Source organism: Arachis duranensis, chromosome 6 (assembly GCF_000817695.3).
Source record: "Arachis duranensis cultivar V14167 chromosome 6, aradu.V14167.gnm2.J7QH, whole genome shotgun sequence".
Taxonomy (NCBI): Eukaryota; Viridiplantae; Streptophyta; class Magnoliopsida; order Fabales; family Fabaceae; genus Arachis; species Arachis duranensis.
Genome location: NC_029777.3, coordinates 108638257 through 108652832, shown reverse-complemented (window position 1 = coordinate 108652832; position 14576 = coordinate 108638257). Strand labels below are relative to the sequence as shown.

Below are 14576 nucleotides of genomic sequence, written 5' to 3'. Positions count from 1 at the left end.
TATGGATCCAAGTCACAACTAGTTGGCTATGCAGATGCCGGATACTTGTCTGATCCACATAAAGGGAGATCTCAAATAGGATACCTATTTACATATGGTGAAACAGCTATATCATGGAGGTCCACGAAACAGACGATAGCAGCAACCTCCTCTAATCATGCTGAAATACTAGCGATACATGAAGTAAGTCGCGAGTGTTTTTGGCTAAGGAGTTTGATCCAATATATCATGTCATCATGTGGACTGATTGATCAGAAGATAGCTCCAACTGTCCTGTTTGAAGATAATACAGCATGTATTGCTCAACTTAAAGGCGGATATATCAAAGGTGATAGAACAAAGCATATTTCTCCCAAATTCTTCTTCACTCACGATCTTCAAAATCAAGGGACAATTGATGTCCAACAGATCCGCTCAAGTGATAATTTGGCAAATTTATTCACAAAGTCACTCCCAAAATCTTCTTTTGAAAGATTGGTACATCAGATTGGGATGCGCCGATTTCGAGATATAAAATAATGTCGGCAAGAGGGGGAGACTGTACTTTTTTTTTTCCTTGGTCAGGTTTTTTTCCCATTGGGTTTTTCTTGACAAGGTTTTTAATGAGGCAGTCCCATCACAAAGGATATTGTACTCTTTTTCCTTCACTAAAGTTTTTTCCCATTGGGTTTTCTTTAGTAAGGTTTTAACGAGGCATAATCCTAAATGGACATCCAAGGGGGAGTGTTGTGATAAGATTGAATAGGTGGATGTCCATTCTCAAGAGAGATTGAATTTAATGAAGGTTGAAAATGTTACCTTCTGTATGCTTATAAATAAGAGGCTAATCCTCATGCAATACACACACAACAAGCAATAATAAAATCCTCTCTCTTCCTTTATATCACTAAAATATATTTCTCTCTCTTTATTCTTTATGAATAGTTTCTCTCTCTCTTTCTTTTGTTACTATTTATAATATATGAATAATTTCTATTGAACTAATTATATTAATATTAGAGTCTTCTATCAATACTTCTTTATTTTATATTATATCTTCCTTATTTATTTATTTACTTATTTATTTCTTTTACAACAAATACTTAGATATATACTTAATTATTATTATTATTGTGAGGATCTAATTTACAGTTTCACATCATATCCAAACTCTTCATCTATTAAAAAAATATGAATTGAAACATATAATAAATATATAATAAGTGTCAGTCTTTTTCACATTTTCTAAAATTATTTTACATGTATTTAATGTTTATTAGATGCAGACATTTTTTATTACGAATTTAATCTGTTATACTAATCCTGTAAATGAAAAAACCACACACGCGCGCGCACACACACACATAGAGAAGGGGGACGAGCTCACTTGCTTCACCACCGCCAGCGAGCATCCCTGCTTCCCCTCCCTCAATCCCTGTCACAGAATGAATCAGAGCTCACCGCCGCCCGCTCCCCTCCCTCCAGCCCCTTCCTGTCATGCCCAGACCACCGGCGCTCCACCACTGCCTTCCCTGTCCCCTCTTTTCTGTTTTCTATTTTCATAATCCAGTTATCATTTGCTTTCAATTTCTGTTTTTGGTTAGTGTTAGATGCTTGATTTGATTCTGGATTAGTTTAGTTGGATTTTAATTTTCTGTTAGTTGATTTTAGGGTATTGAATTGCTGAAAATTACTGTTGAATTGTTGTTGTTGTTGTTGAGCTTCTGTTATTGAATTGCTGAAAATTGCTTCTGCTGTTCTTCCGTTTCTGTTTGATGTTCTATTTTTGGTTGATGGTGGTGGTGGTGGTGGTGGTGGTGGTGGTGGGTTCTGATTTAACTTGGATTCCTGATTGATTTTGTTGTTCTGATGATGATGATGATGATGACCATGATGATAATGGTGGTGGTGGTGGTGCTTAGGTTTTTCTGCTGAGGTTGGTTGATTTTGGGGGTGAAGGGGGAAGGGTATTTTCGTCCGAAGGACGATTGTAAAACAAACTAAAACCTTGGGGATTATTTTGTAGCAAAAAAAGGTTAGAGATGAAATAAATTTCCACGTTAGAGAGAAAAATTGTACTTATCCCATTAAAAAACATTGTAGGCATTTATTTCTTTCTTTAGTACTTTTTAAAAAGGATTTGATTTTCATATCACATCAATAAAAAATTATTTTTCATATAAATAGTCGTTAGAAAACAAATTTAGATCTTCTAAAGTGAAAAAGTTGATAAAATGATAAAATTAGGGGTTAATCATCATTAATTTTGTAACTTCATAAAATGTGTATCTTACTATTTTAATTTAAGAGTGATTAATTTATTTTATCTCTTTAATATTTTTTATTTTAGAGGATCTTAATATTTGAGAAACAGACAAAATTAGATGATTGTGATTTATGAAAAATATTTCATTTTATTAGACAATAAAATTTAATTTCTTAAAAAACTGTGTAAAATGATTCAATTGGTAATTATTCTGTTTTTTACTTTTCATGGAATTGAGATTTTTCTTTTTCTTTTTCCGACAAGTGACCGAGCTCCTAGATGATTTTCGCATATACTACTATGTACGTCCTTTAAGATCTTTTGTACTGAAGGTTGGGATGCACTTTAAGAGGGATGTTGAGATCCCTCTTTTGTATAGGATATTATGGATCAATGTATAATTTTGTGCTTCTTTCACAAGCATTTTGGCCTCCTTTTCATTTTTGGGGAGTACGTCAAATTTTAGGTAATTGACTATAGAGGCCATCCACCCTAAATGTTGATTGTGTATAGTCCGTACTTTCCAAAATTCCTTCTCCGTGAGGGCCTCGGTGTTGTCCCGAGGTTCCTTCCCCGTGAGGCCCTTGGTGTTGTGGTTGAGGAGGAAGCGCGAGTGGAGGGTCTTGTAGTTGAACTTCTTGCTTAGATTCAGATGCTATATGGTCGTCTTCGCGTTCATGATCCGCCATTGTTCAGGCAGTGTACTCTAGGTCTCCGGCAACGGCGCTAATATTTCGAGGGTTATCTAAAACGTTGGTTTGGGCGTGAACGTGATGTCAAAATCTCTTTGTGTGGCAGCGTTCGACTTATTGATGTCGAAGTGCCGCTTGTCCGAATTTCTCGCGAGGAGGTGGGGGTGGTACCTACAAGAAACTCTGATACTTAAATTAGCAAGAACTTTGAGCAGGTTTTTTGTAGATGAGAACGTGATTTATACCTGGGTGGTGCCAGTATATTTACAGTAGAGTTAATAACTACCTTTCTTGAGTAATTTCATCTTTTTTGATGGATAAACGTTCTCTTTATTTTGGGAGTTTGTTAAGGCCTCTATTCTAGATGTAGCGAAGAGATATCCGGAGACAATTACTTATTAAGTCAAGTAGAGCTGGACCTCTTTGTGAAAGTCCGACCTCCTTAAAGAGGTCAGACATACCATTTGAGGGCCACTTTATTAGTCGGCCTTTTGATTTATTGGACCTGACTTTTATTTATTAGATCAAGGTATGAACAACAACAACAACAACAACAACAACAACAACATAAAGATCCCTTAATAATAATAATAATATCCGTTTAAGGACTTACAAATAATCAAAGATTGATTCTTCAGCACAACAAAATCCTGTGCATCTTCTTGGTTTTGTGATGATCTGATGATACAAATAAAAGAAAAAAAAAACTCTTTCTCTTTTCTTTTCTCACTTTATCTAGAAGCATTGTTACTGTGAAAGATGTAGGCCAATATCTTTGACCAGAATAAAGATTCTGGAAAAGTAAATACCCATGTCCCCTTTACTCAACTATAGTGGTAAAATAAATAAAATATAAAAAATTTATAAAACCTAAAACTGCTTCAATCAACAGTACAAAAAACTAGATACCAAAACAAAAAAAATACAAAAAACTATTAGAAAAAACTACTAGAAAAATATTTTATATCATAATAATTTATATTAAATTTATATTAAATTTATTTTTAATATATATTTTATACGAGCAACTAATTTTCTATTTACACTTAATTGGTAACGCTTTCACTAAAAGCACAACTATAAATATATAATGAGCTAAAAAATATAAAAAAATAGTTATTACAAAAACTATTATAGTTGAAGAATTCAAGTACTTATAAAATTTTTTCAGATTTTGATCTCTCCATGTGAATTTTTCTTTTCTCTTTTCTCTTTTCGGTATTGATTCCTCGAACCTCATAACATCAATCCACAACAATATTGTGTGTTCCTTAGACATATTTACATATTTTTTTGTCCGTGATTCATCATGATCTTTTCACAATAATCCATATTTACATTCTTGTTTTGGTCAATCCTTTTCTTATATACAAAAATATTATTATATTGGCTACTTTTTTTGGTATAATATTATATTGGATTATTAGCTCTTTACTAATGGGCTTTTGGAATGAGAACATAGGCCCAAATAAGGCCCACAAAATGGGTCCCAAAAAATGGTCTAATTATTGCTTTAGTGCTGATTGTTTTTTATTGCGCGCGCTAAACAACACAAATTCAAAGAAATGGCTCCAATTTACAGCTCTGTACGAAAAACACCAAACTCATTTCGTTGTAAGATGAAACGAAATGAAGCTCCAATCCCAACAAAATTAAAGCTTCATCCGAGAGAGAGTGTGTGTCCTTCTTAGTTATGGAGTTAAGTTTGAAGCTTTGTGTAGCACTGTGGCTTCTTCCTTCTTTGTGGTTTCTGCGAATTTGAGCTCTTCGAAAGTTTCCATCGGTTCCTCGCATTATTACTCACACAGGTTAGTTGCAATTACTCACTCCATTCATGTTGCTATTGTCATTCCCCATTTTGATTTTCGCTCAACCTGGTTCGAGTTTTGCAACTGGGTATTATGCTCTCCATATGTTCGATGAATTTCCTCAGTGACACTTAGGCTCTTTTGCATATTAATCAAATATCTCTATATTAGACATGCTATTACTAGTATATCAATAGGCACGTTTTTGAACAATAATAAATTTTGAAATTAGTTGAGATGAAATTTGTTTATAACTTAACTACAGGGTCTTGGTTCATGTATTGAAAATAGCCAAAAAAATATATTTTTTATAGATTATATATAATAAAAGGTATTTTAGTAAAACAACTTGTGCACCAACTCAATAGATTATTATTTAGTTAATTTAAAAAAAATTACTTTTTTGTGCAAAACTAGTAGAAATGATCGAATTGCATTATTCTATTAGGGCAGTTGGATAAAAGTTCCATGGATTTGTGGTTGGAATTTACTTCATCAAATTACTATAAAATCTGAAGCAGGCCTCATTCCCTCATTCAAGCCACACACAATCATCCAAAGTTGGAAAAGATCTTGAGTTACAGATGGCTTGTTCAGACATGTTTGTACTTGTTCATCCCAATGGATATATAGAAGACACTGTAGGTGGTGCAACCTTTCAAAGTTGGAATCCTTTTTGATGAATGTTGATACTGATCATCAAGATTCTCTACTTGAGTTGAAGAATCTGATATTGGCGAACATGGGTGAACTTGGAAGAAAGAAGATATCTCATATGGCATATAAGTTGCATGGTATAATAGGTCCCCAATTATCTGACAGTCGGGTTATTTGGCTCACCTCTGACCAAGACATTCACTTGATGTTTGATTTCCATGTCTCAAATCGTGAGCTACGGTGCATAGAGTTGTACATTAAAGTTGAAGACATGATTAGTTCAGCCAGTTCGAAAGCCAATCCGCAAGTTGTTCAATCGGACAATATTGGTATTTGGTAGAGGACCAAAGAGAGTACAATCACCAGTGACATCCCCAAGTTTTGCGTTTCCCAACCGTGTTGAAAATGTGAAAGTCGATGGAAAAAGAACCAATGTTTGTGCAAGCCCAGGTGAGTTCTCTCTTTGATGAGCTATTTATCAATCTATTCAGTTTTCAAGTGATTTGTCAATTTTGCATATATCAATTTTCTAAACCACATCCATAATACTATATCTTAGTAAGAGAGGGGGAAAAGAAATCTAGGGAGAAAAAGTCAAGAATGGAGTGAAATCCAGTTAAATAAAATATTGACAAATTTATGTTTCAATTTACCAATATTTACTTTTTTTTTTAAGAAAAAAATAAAATATATATAATGTACCTCTTTTACTCAGCCTCTTTGGTACCGGCTGCTGAAGGAGAGTGTTATGCTCTTAAATCTTAATCATCTGCCAAGGCCACTATCCTGCTGCGTAAAATTTTGATTACTATGCACAATGTAGCCGATAAAATATACTTTGTTTTCTGACTTGAGTTTCTTTCTCCTTTATTGCAGCTAACATGGCATCAAGTGGTGTTGCAGTGGACAAACTCTGCCTTCCACCCAAGACTGGGAATATTGGAGGTGCCTGCGGTGTCTTTCCACCTCCAACTTCAAAGAAATCTTCATTTGTGGACATGGGTGCTGATCTAGGACTTTCACCTCCGAAAAAAATGCAAAAAATGATGGATGGCAAAGGGAAGCCGGTTGAAAATGGTGTGCTGATCCCCGACATTGAGGAGTCCAATGTGTACTCCAAACCCTTTCAAGCCCAAGATATGTGCCGCAGCTTGGAGCCACCTATCACCTCCAAATCTCAGATGGTGCTAGAAGGCCGAGTTAAGGAATTGAAGATCTGCCTTGAGTCAAGGGAAAACGAGAGATCTGCCTTAGAGGAATTGAAGGTTACTTTAACCGCCAAGATTAGTAATCTGGAAAACAAGCTGAAGGAGGCTAATAAGGAGAAGGCTCAGTTAAGGAAGGAGAAAACAGCATCAAAGCCTCAAAGGGGATAATTGAGCCATTTGGAGGCAGAGGTCAAACATCTGAGATGTTCCGTCCTTGAAGCAAAGGAGAGAGCACACAGGAACATCATGGAGCAAGTGTGTCTTCTGGCTCCGGGTATTGACTTTTTGCTTGTTCACCCTGATAATCGAGTTGTCAATGGGGAGATTGTATGATACAAGCCCATTAACAACAGCTGCTACTTCCGGCCCAATACAAGAAGCTGAAAGCGATGAGAAAGCAATTGGGCCAGAGAAACTGTTAGCTGATAAGAGAAACAAGCGTGTGAAGAAGCAACCAGCTTGGATGAAGGACTACAGCGCGGTGAAGCGTGTGAAGAAGCAATTCACAGCTCTTAGTCCTTCATCCAAGCTGGTTGCTTCTTCACACGCTTGTTTCTCTGCTCAGCTAACGGTTTCTCTGGCCCAATTGCTTTCTCATTGCTTTCAGCTTCTTGTATTGGGCCGGAAGTAGCAGCTGTTGTTAATGGGCTTGTATCATTGTAAATCCCAAGAAGGGGATAGTGTACCACAAGTTACCTATGCTATGGAATTTGGATGCAAACGTCCAACACGTCCAATGTTGCGTCATGAAGCAAAGGAGATATCACATGGTAACATCATGGAACAAGAATGGTAGTGAACCCCAAGTTCGTTTTGTTGGCAAGCACTCAGGTGCAACCCTGATTGCATAGGCAAACTGCAAACACTTCATGCTACAATAGGATAATTTCGTTGGTTATGTATTAACTTTATTTTTGAAATTTTAAATATGACACTCACTGCAAGGTGTAAAATTAAAGTGACTATTACATATATTTTTTGGTGTCCAACTCATTATATATATATTAGAATTAAATCAACTCTAATTTCATATATTGGTATGAATTTGTTTATTCATATATGAATAATTTTGTTAGAAAAAGATGATCAAAAAGGGAATTGCTATGGTAATGAGTTTGACTATTTATTTACCTAATTATCACTGTTTATATTAAATTAACTAGTTTCCATCCTTTTGCCATGGTGGCGAGTTTGTGACTATTTAAAAATAATAATATTACATGATCAGTAAGACAGTAAATATTATCATTTTGCATAAATTCTGTTGGAATCTAGTTTTATTTTCAGTAATCAGTATAAAAATTTTGCGTCTTGTTAAACTAAACTATTGAATCAATTGTTAAATTTACTGAATATGCATTGCGCCAAATTTTAATGGTATCTTTGCTTCATATGAAATATTTTCAGTATACCCAAACGTTATTTAAATATTAAACGGTCAATAATTTTAGTTAAAATAATATAAATCACCTAACATCTCTCAATTTATCTTCCGGTAAATAAGAAATTAGCCACAAAACATTGTATACGCCATATGGAAATTTAGGAGTGTTTTTAGCAAATAATCTTGGTTTAACCCTTTTAGGTTGTTTTCCATATGTTACTCTCCTGTCATGCTTTCGGATGGTCCCAAAAATCAATTTCAACCAAATTAACTCAATTTGTATTTTTGTCAATCATAGAATGGTAGAGATTGCTGATTTCTTCCAACAAAATTTGCTCATTTCTTTCTGACCTTGATTTATTTATTCATTTTGCTTTCAAGAATTTGTTTTTATCATTTATTGATTGTAGAGTAGTCCTTGTTGAAAGAGCTAGCTTCACATATCAAGGTCAAACACAAGTTACTTCTGTCGTTTCGACTTTCCACCGAACTTGTGAATTAATAATTCTCAAGATTATATATCTCCCTGGAAATTATACTTGGTTATGATAGTGGTTTAATTTCGCAATATTGCTACTAATTCAATGCAAAACTCATCAAATTTTTTTACAGATTAAGTGAATAGTTTCTTTGAAAACCAACAAGAAAATGTTAGTTTTGTCCTCTTGGCATTATATATTATTCTACCAGTTTCATTCATGAATTATGATACATTAGTGTGGTTGAGTGCAGAATGATGCAAGTTTTGGTGGACAAACTCAGTGCCACTACTACTTCTGCAGATGCTTCAAGATTATGATGAATGGGTTCAAAATCAATTGGAAAATACTACTTAAAATCTGGATTCTAGTTAATAAATTATTGGGCAATTTACCAAAATAAAACAATTGAATTTTAAATTTATCAAAATACAACTTTTACAAAATAGATACCAAAATAACTTTTTAGTAAACGATGTAAATCGCGAGAGAGGTTCTATGGATTCCAAACATACATAAACCGTTATACTCCTCCAGCGGTTTACAAACTGCGGATAGGCATAAACTTCGAGTTCTTCTGTCATTGAACCTAACACATGTTTCATCCAACAGCAACCATGAATGGATCAAGCACCTTTAATGGATCAACCAACGAAATTTTCATGGTTGAGGAAATCAATACCGAATTGGTGCAATTAATAAGAAATTTGACCAGTAAATTTGATCCTAACACGGGTTGACATTTTTCTATCTAATTAAATTATTTGATCATATACTGAAAGCAAGATTATAAAAGAAAGAAAGAAAAAGAAAATTGAAAGAACTGATAACATTTGAAGCACATAAGGGTGGTTGAGTGCAGAATGATGCAAGCTTTGGTGTATAAACTCGTGCCACTGCTACTTCAGCATATGCTTCAAGATTATGATGAAAGTAGAAAATCAATACTTCAATAATACAACTTCAATCAAAAAACAAAATGTCCTGCACTCACTTATTCCTCTTGGAGGAACACTCAGGTTCAACAAGTTTTATCGATTTGATCATATACTGAAAGCAAGATTATAAAAGAAAGAAAGAAAAAGAAAATTGAAAGAACTGATAACATTCGAAGCACAAATAGCAAACAAAACAATTGTTATTAAGATAGTTTATTAAATCTTACAAACCATAAATGTTAAGGAACAAACTCATTATGTATCAATACTTTGTACAACTTTTCTATTTTCTAACACCGTCCGACTCCAACTCCTTTTCGGCAAAGCCATCAAAGAGAAGAAGGACCCAAGAAACCCCACGGCATAGCCATCAGATCCTTGGACAGGGACACAATAAACCAAACCATTCAATCTTACAATGTCATCAGAATAGCTCTAATTACATAAACCATAAATAAGATTGCAACGAAACTAATTAAGAAAAACAATCATAGCCAAGTTGCAAGATAATATGAATGAAACAATGTGATATAAAGGAAAGGATGATCAAGAAGCCTGTCAGCAGTCCATCTCTTGCTAGGATCCTTCATAAAGCACTTTTCCAGAAAATCATGACAGAAAAAACCGATTTCCTGAGGCTTCTTGGGTGATAGTTCATGATGCTCAACCAAGTACCTCAACTCCTCAATAAGCAAAGGGCTCTCACCCCAGGCAGGCAATCCAGTGAGCATTTCAATCACTATGCAACCAAGTGCCCATATATCCATCGGAGCATCAATATGACCGGAAAACGCTTCCGGTGACAAGTATGACGGCGTACCTCTTGGCTTGGACTTCCACAACTCAACATTTACTTCCTCCTCTTTGGTCTTCGATAATCCAAAATCCGCAATCTTCAATTGATAGTTTGCAATCTCTTTATCCAATGAAGGAAACACAAGAATGTTTTCTGGCTTGAGGTCACAGTGGACGATTCCTTTGCGATGAATATGCGAAAGCCCTTTAACAATCATGCGTGCATAGACACTCACCTCGGTCTCGGAAAGAGGTTTCTTGTGGATCAAGTCAGCCAAAGAACCGTGAGGAGCATACTCCAAGAAAAGATTGTAAAAGCAACGTCCATGCTCTACCGTGGTCTCACTTCCAAAGCATTGAATGATTTCTTGGTAACCACCGCTTTCACCTTCCGAAACTGATTTAAAAATCTGTTCCTCTTTCTTCAGTGAGAATGCCAATTTGGGAATAGAGCTCTTCACAGCAATGAAGCTATGAAACCGTATTTGTTCATCAACAAGAATGCCAAGATAAACAGTGCCATAAGAACCCGCTCCTAAGATCTCCAGCTTCTTCCATTGTAAATCACTCATCTTGGATTGATTTTTCTTACTCCTGACTTAACATCAAAGGTTACATGCATACAGTGATTAAATAATTTTATTTATGAATATACAACTTTTTTTGCATACCTGCAGTTGGCTAGTTCTTTTGGCTCTTCTTGTGGATTCTCAACTCAACTTTGTGTTTGATTAAGGATTCATTATTACTATGTTAGTTATAGCTTGTGGCTATTTGTATTAATTATTTGTATAACTTGAACGAGTTAGGCGTTTATCTTATTAACGGGAAGATAATAGTTGATTTGCATGTATACTAGAAAATATAAAGAGAGTGTCAGTAGGAATAATTTAAATCAAAAAACAAATTAAAAATCTTGAAATATCTCTATCTTATAACAGTTTTGAACTAATTTTAATTTTTAAATCCAAATAAAAAGTGAAATATATCTTATCACAGTTTTAAACCCAGATTTTGTTAGTAAAAAAGTTATGAAATAGAGATAATTTAATTTCAGAATCTTTGCCTCTGTTTCATGGTATTTATGTCTACTATGATCTCCATAATTTCTTTTAAATTTTAAAAGTCAACTAAATATCCAGTCTAGTTTGATTATCCAAAAATTCAAATAGATATAATTTAAATTAATGATTTAATTTAATTTAATAAAAATAAATGTACTCATTTTACTATATCTATATGATTAATTATGACTAGTATTTTAATTTCCAATATTTCATTCTTAAATCTATTTATCCATCTACTTATCAAGTCTAATTAATTATTCAAAAATTTAAATAGATATAATTTAAATTAACGATTTAATTTAATTTAATAAAAATAAACGTATTTATTTTATTATATTCATAAAATTATGATTAATATTTTAATTTTCAAAACCAAATAAACATAACTGAAAAAGTATTAGACAAACTGTATGTATTATCCGTAAAAAATATCTTGATAAATAATGCTCCTTTGTGCTTTTAGAAATAAAGATTTTTATTTATATAAAAGTATTCATTAATGGTGCCTATCATAGTTTTTTTTCCCATTTTTTTTTTCTGCAAATATTAAGAATTTTAGGAGATACATATTGGTTTAAATGTTTCTACTCAGTGATTGCATTGAAATGATCACTGAATCTGAGGAGAGTTTAAAGTTTATGGTTGGGTTCTATTAACAAAAACAAGCACCTAACATGACAATGAATATTGGTTCCATCATTTTTCTCTTCTAAAATATGAAGAGATGTAATTTTGTGATCAACCTCATATAATTTGGAAACTCTTGCTTTCAATGCTGGGTTATATGTTAGCTCTAGATGCTAATTTTGCAAAGAGTTTTTGATTAATACAAAATTTTAAATTGAGTGAAAAGAGTAATAAAACATCATCTTGAATATGTACATGTTACAAAAGGATTCGGTACAAAACCAAAGCTCATCAAGAAGGTACAATAGTATATATCACATCTAACACGTCCATTCCCTCTTTCATCTCCATCTCATGCATCTTATGACTTGTGATATCACTACAAGAGATAGCTCTTGATGAACAATTTTAAAATAGGAAGGGGAAAAAAAGAAGAAGAAAAGGAGAACTTTTTAGCAACAAATGAATAACTGAGCAAATGCTATGGTTGGCTATAAATATTAAGTCCCAAAGCATTTGAAATGTTAAATTAGCTTGAAGCAAAAGCTTGTCATTCCTCGTGCTCTTGCCAGCTACAAACTGATATCAATTATCATCACGTGTGTCTAAGCCTTCCTCCTTCTACATTGCGCGAATCGCAATTAAAACTGCAGAGATAACGATAAGTGTAAGCTACATTACATACAAAATACCAAGAGAGTCTATGGTAATTGGTAAGAGATGCTGAACAAACATGGTGCTAAAAAGTAACAAGTTATTCAAATTCAAATTCTCATGAGCCATGGTTTACTATATGATATTTGGAAACTCCCCAATAATGAACAACAAAGTCAACTCAACAAAAGAGGGAAAGAATAAGCAGGAAGTGATGGCAACATGTGCAACCTTTTCCAACTAAGGAATCAATTATATAGTAAACCCAACATATAACCAAGAAGGCCATTCAATTATCAAATTACTTAAATTCCAAAGTTGTAAGAAGCTTTTTATCACTAAGAAATTGAAGGACATGCAAGTACACTTGTGTCTATATGAATGTGGAACACACGCTTGCACAGAGATACAAACAACTTACCAATCAAGCAAAGGAACTGTATCGCATTTGGTATTGAGATCTTCGAATCTGTCTCTGAATAGCACCATACCATCAGCAAAACAGCAAGATCAGGTTAAGAACAAACCTTTTTCAGTTCGGTCATTGGAAGTAGCGCATTATGGGGTTCTTTATGATTCAGCTTTCTATAACCGTTCCTAGGTCACCTCAACACAGGTACGGATCCCATCGAACTAAGAAATGCCGATAAACTTGCTACCTTAGGCATAAAGACAACACAATACATGAGCTCAATCAATAGACCAAAATCTTTTTTACAAAAAGGGGAAAAAAAAAAACAACTCACCCGAAGCGGCTGAACTAGTACTGAATAGCGGTTACTCAGGCACACTAGCTCGAACAGATCTATGAGGCGGAGAATAGGCAGATCTGGCATGAAAAAGAGTTTTCCTGACCTTGGCGCCCACGAACTCCATGATTTCCAATGCAAGTCTAGGATTCAACATCAGAGAAGCTGGAGGAAGGCAGACAAAGAGGGTAAATTGGGAAATACCAAGGGACAAAATATAAAAGGAAAGGAGAACCTTTTACTCTTTTAGCAACAAATGAAGAGTGAAATGCTAATCTACTCCTGTCTATTAGTTTAGAATGACAACTTGATCTTTCACAAAAAAAATAATTTACTTTGATCTTTATTTTTTGGTAGCGTTTGTTTTTAGAGATAGAATATAAAGATATGAATAACAAATATTTAAAAAGTATTTAAAGACAAGAACATGGACTAGAGATAGAATACAAAGATATAAATAATAAATATTTAAAAAATATTTAAAGACAAGGATATAGACACTGAATACATTATCTTTTAAGATAATTTTTTAATTTTTATGTTCATTCTTTTATAAAGGATAATAATAAACACAAAATTTAAAAAGGTGGATAAAAACTTTTTAGGAAAAATTTTTTTTATCGATAGATATTTTTTATTATTCTACTGTTATCCTTTCTTATTTTTTATAATTTGAACTTCTTTTTTATATCGTCATAAGTTCTTCTTCTTTCTTCATTTTAGATACTCTTTTCTTTTTGTAGAATTTTTTACTTAGTCTGAATAATTCATTCCTTCTTATATTATCGTTATTACTTCAATATCATTTTAATATAGACCAATTCTTCTTGTAATCTCCTATACTTCTAGTACTCTTATTCTCTTATAAATTAGTTTGTATTTGATGTGAAAAATTTGGAATTATTTTAGTCATTTCATATAATATTTTAGTTGTCTATATGTATCCAAATATAATACTGGATATTACATTAGTGTCTTGTATAACATATCCAAAGACCAAACATAATGCACAAAAAATATTTTTTAGTATCTCTATTGTATTATCATTGTCCTCAGTGTCATGTTCTGTCATGTCTCCAAAAACAAACGCATTCTGTGACGCAACACGGTCTATGTGGGTGTTTTTTTGTCAATTCTGAACGAAAAATGACTTGTCAGGTTTAGAAATGAACAGGACCTAATTGTCTCTAAATTCAAATTAGTTAGAAATTTATTTGTCCATATTCTTTAAACAATATATTTTTTAATTTTTTATTAACATTTTTTCAATAAA

At 33.4% G+C, this 14576-nt stretch overlaps 2 protein-coding genes and 1 long non-coding RNA gene across 6 annotated transcripts; 1 reads left to right on the top strand and 2 right to left on the bottom strand.

Moving 5' to 3' along the window:
• Positions 1–4493: 4493 nt before the first annotated feature.
• Positions 4494–7051, top strand: LOC107495889 (uncharacterized). 3 transcript variants are annotated; one of them, XM_016117104.3, is made up of 3 exons: positions 4494–4745; positions 5267–5852; positions 6279–7051. In XM_016117104.3, exon 3 carries the CDS (start codon positions 6284–6286, stop codon positions 6776–6778), a length of 495 nt encoding a protein of 164 aa, XP_015972590.1. In that variant the 5' UTR covers positions 4494–4745; positions 5267–5852; positions 6279–6283; the 3' UTR covers positions 6779–7051. The 3 variants fall into 3 exon arrangements, with proteins under 3 accessions (XP_015972590.1, XP_015972588.1, XP_015972589.1); XM_016117102.3 differs by having other exon boundaries at positions 5199–5852; XM_016117103.3 differs by having other exon boundaries at positions 5194–5852.
• Positions 7052–9899: 2848 nt separating this feature from the next.
• Positions 9900–10778, bottom strand: LOC110273080 (mitogen-activated protein kinase kinase kinase 20-like). Its single transcript, XM_021125955.2, has one exon. It carries the CDS (start codon positions 10776–10778, stop codon positions 9900–9902), a length of 879 nt encoding a protein of 292 aa, XP_020981614.1.
• A 1344-nt stretch (positions 10779–12122) lies between these two features.
• LOC107495742 (uncharacterized) lies at positions 12123–13561 on the bottom strand. 2 transcript variants are annotated; one of them, XR_001593522.3, is made up of 3 exons: positions 13301–13561; positions 12976–13213; positions 12123–12547 (listed from the first exon to the last, which is right to left on the bottom strand). It is a non-coding gene; the product is annotated as an uncharacterized LOC107495742 (long non-coding RNA). The 2 variants fall into 2 exon arrangements; XR_002364465.2 differs by having other exon boundaries at positions 12976–13209.
• Positions 13562–14576: the final 1015 nt, after the last annotated feature.

Excerpts from the sequence above, each read along its gene's own strand:
- LOC107495889 (XM_016117104.3), top strand. The coding sequence starts at position 6,284 with ATGGCATCAAGTGGTGTTGCAGTGGACAAACTCTGCCTTCCACCCAAG.
- LOC110273080 (XM_021125955.2), bottom strand. The coding sequence starts at position 10,778 with ATGAGTGATTTACAATGGAAGAAGCTGGAGATCTTAGGAGCGGGTTCT.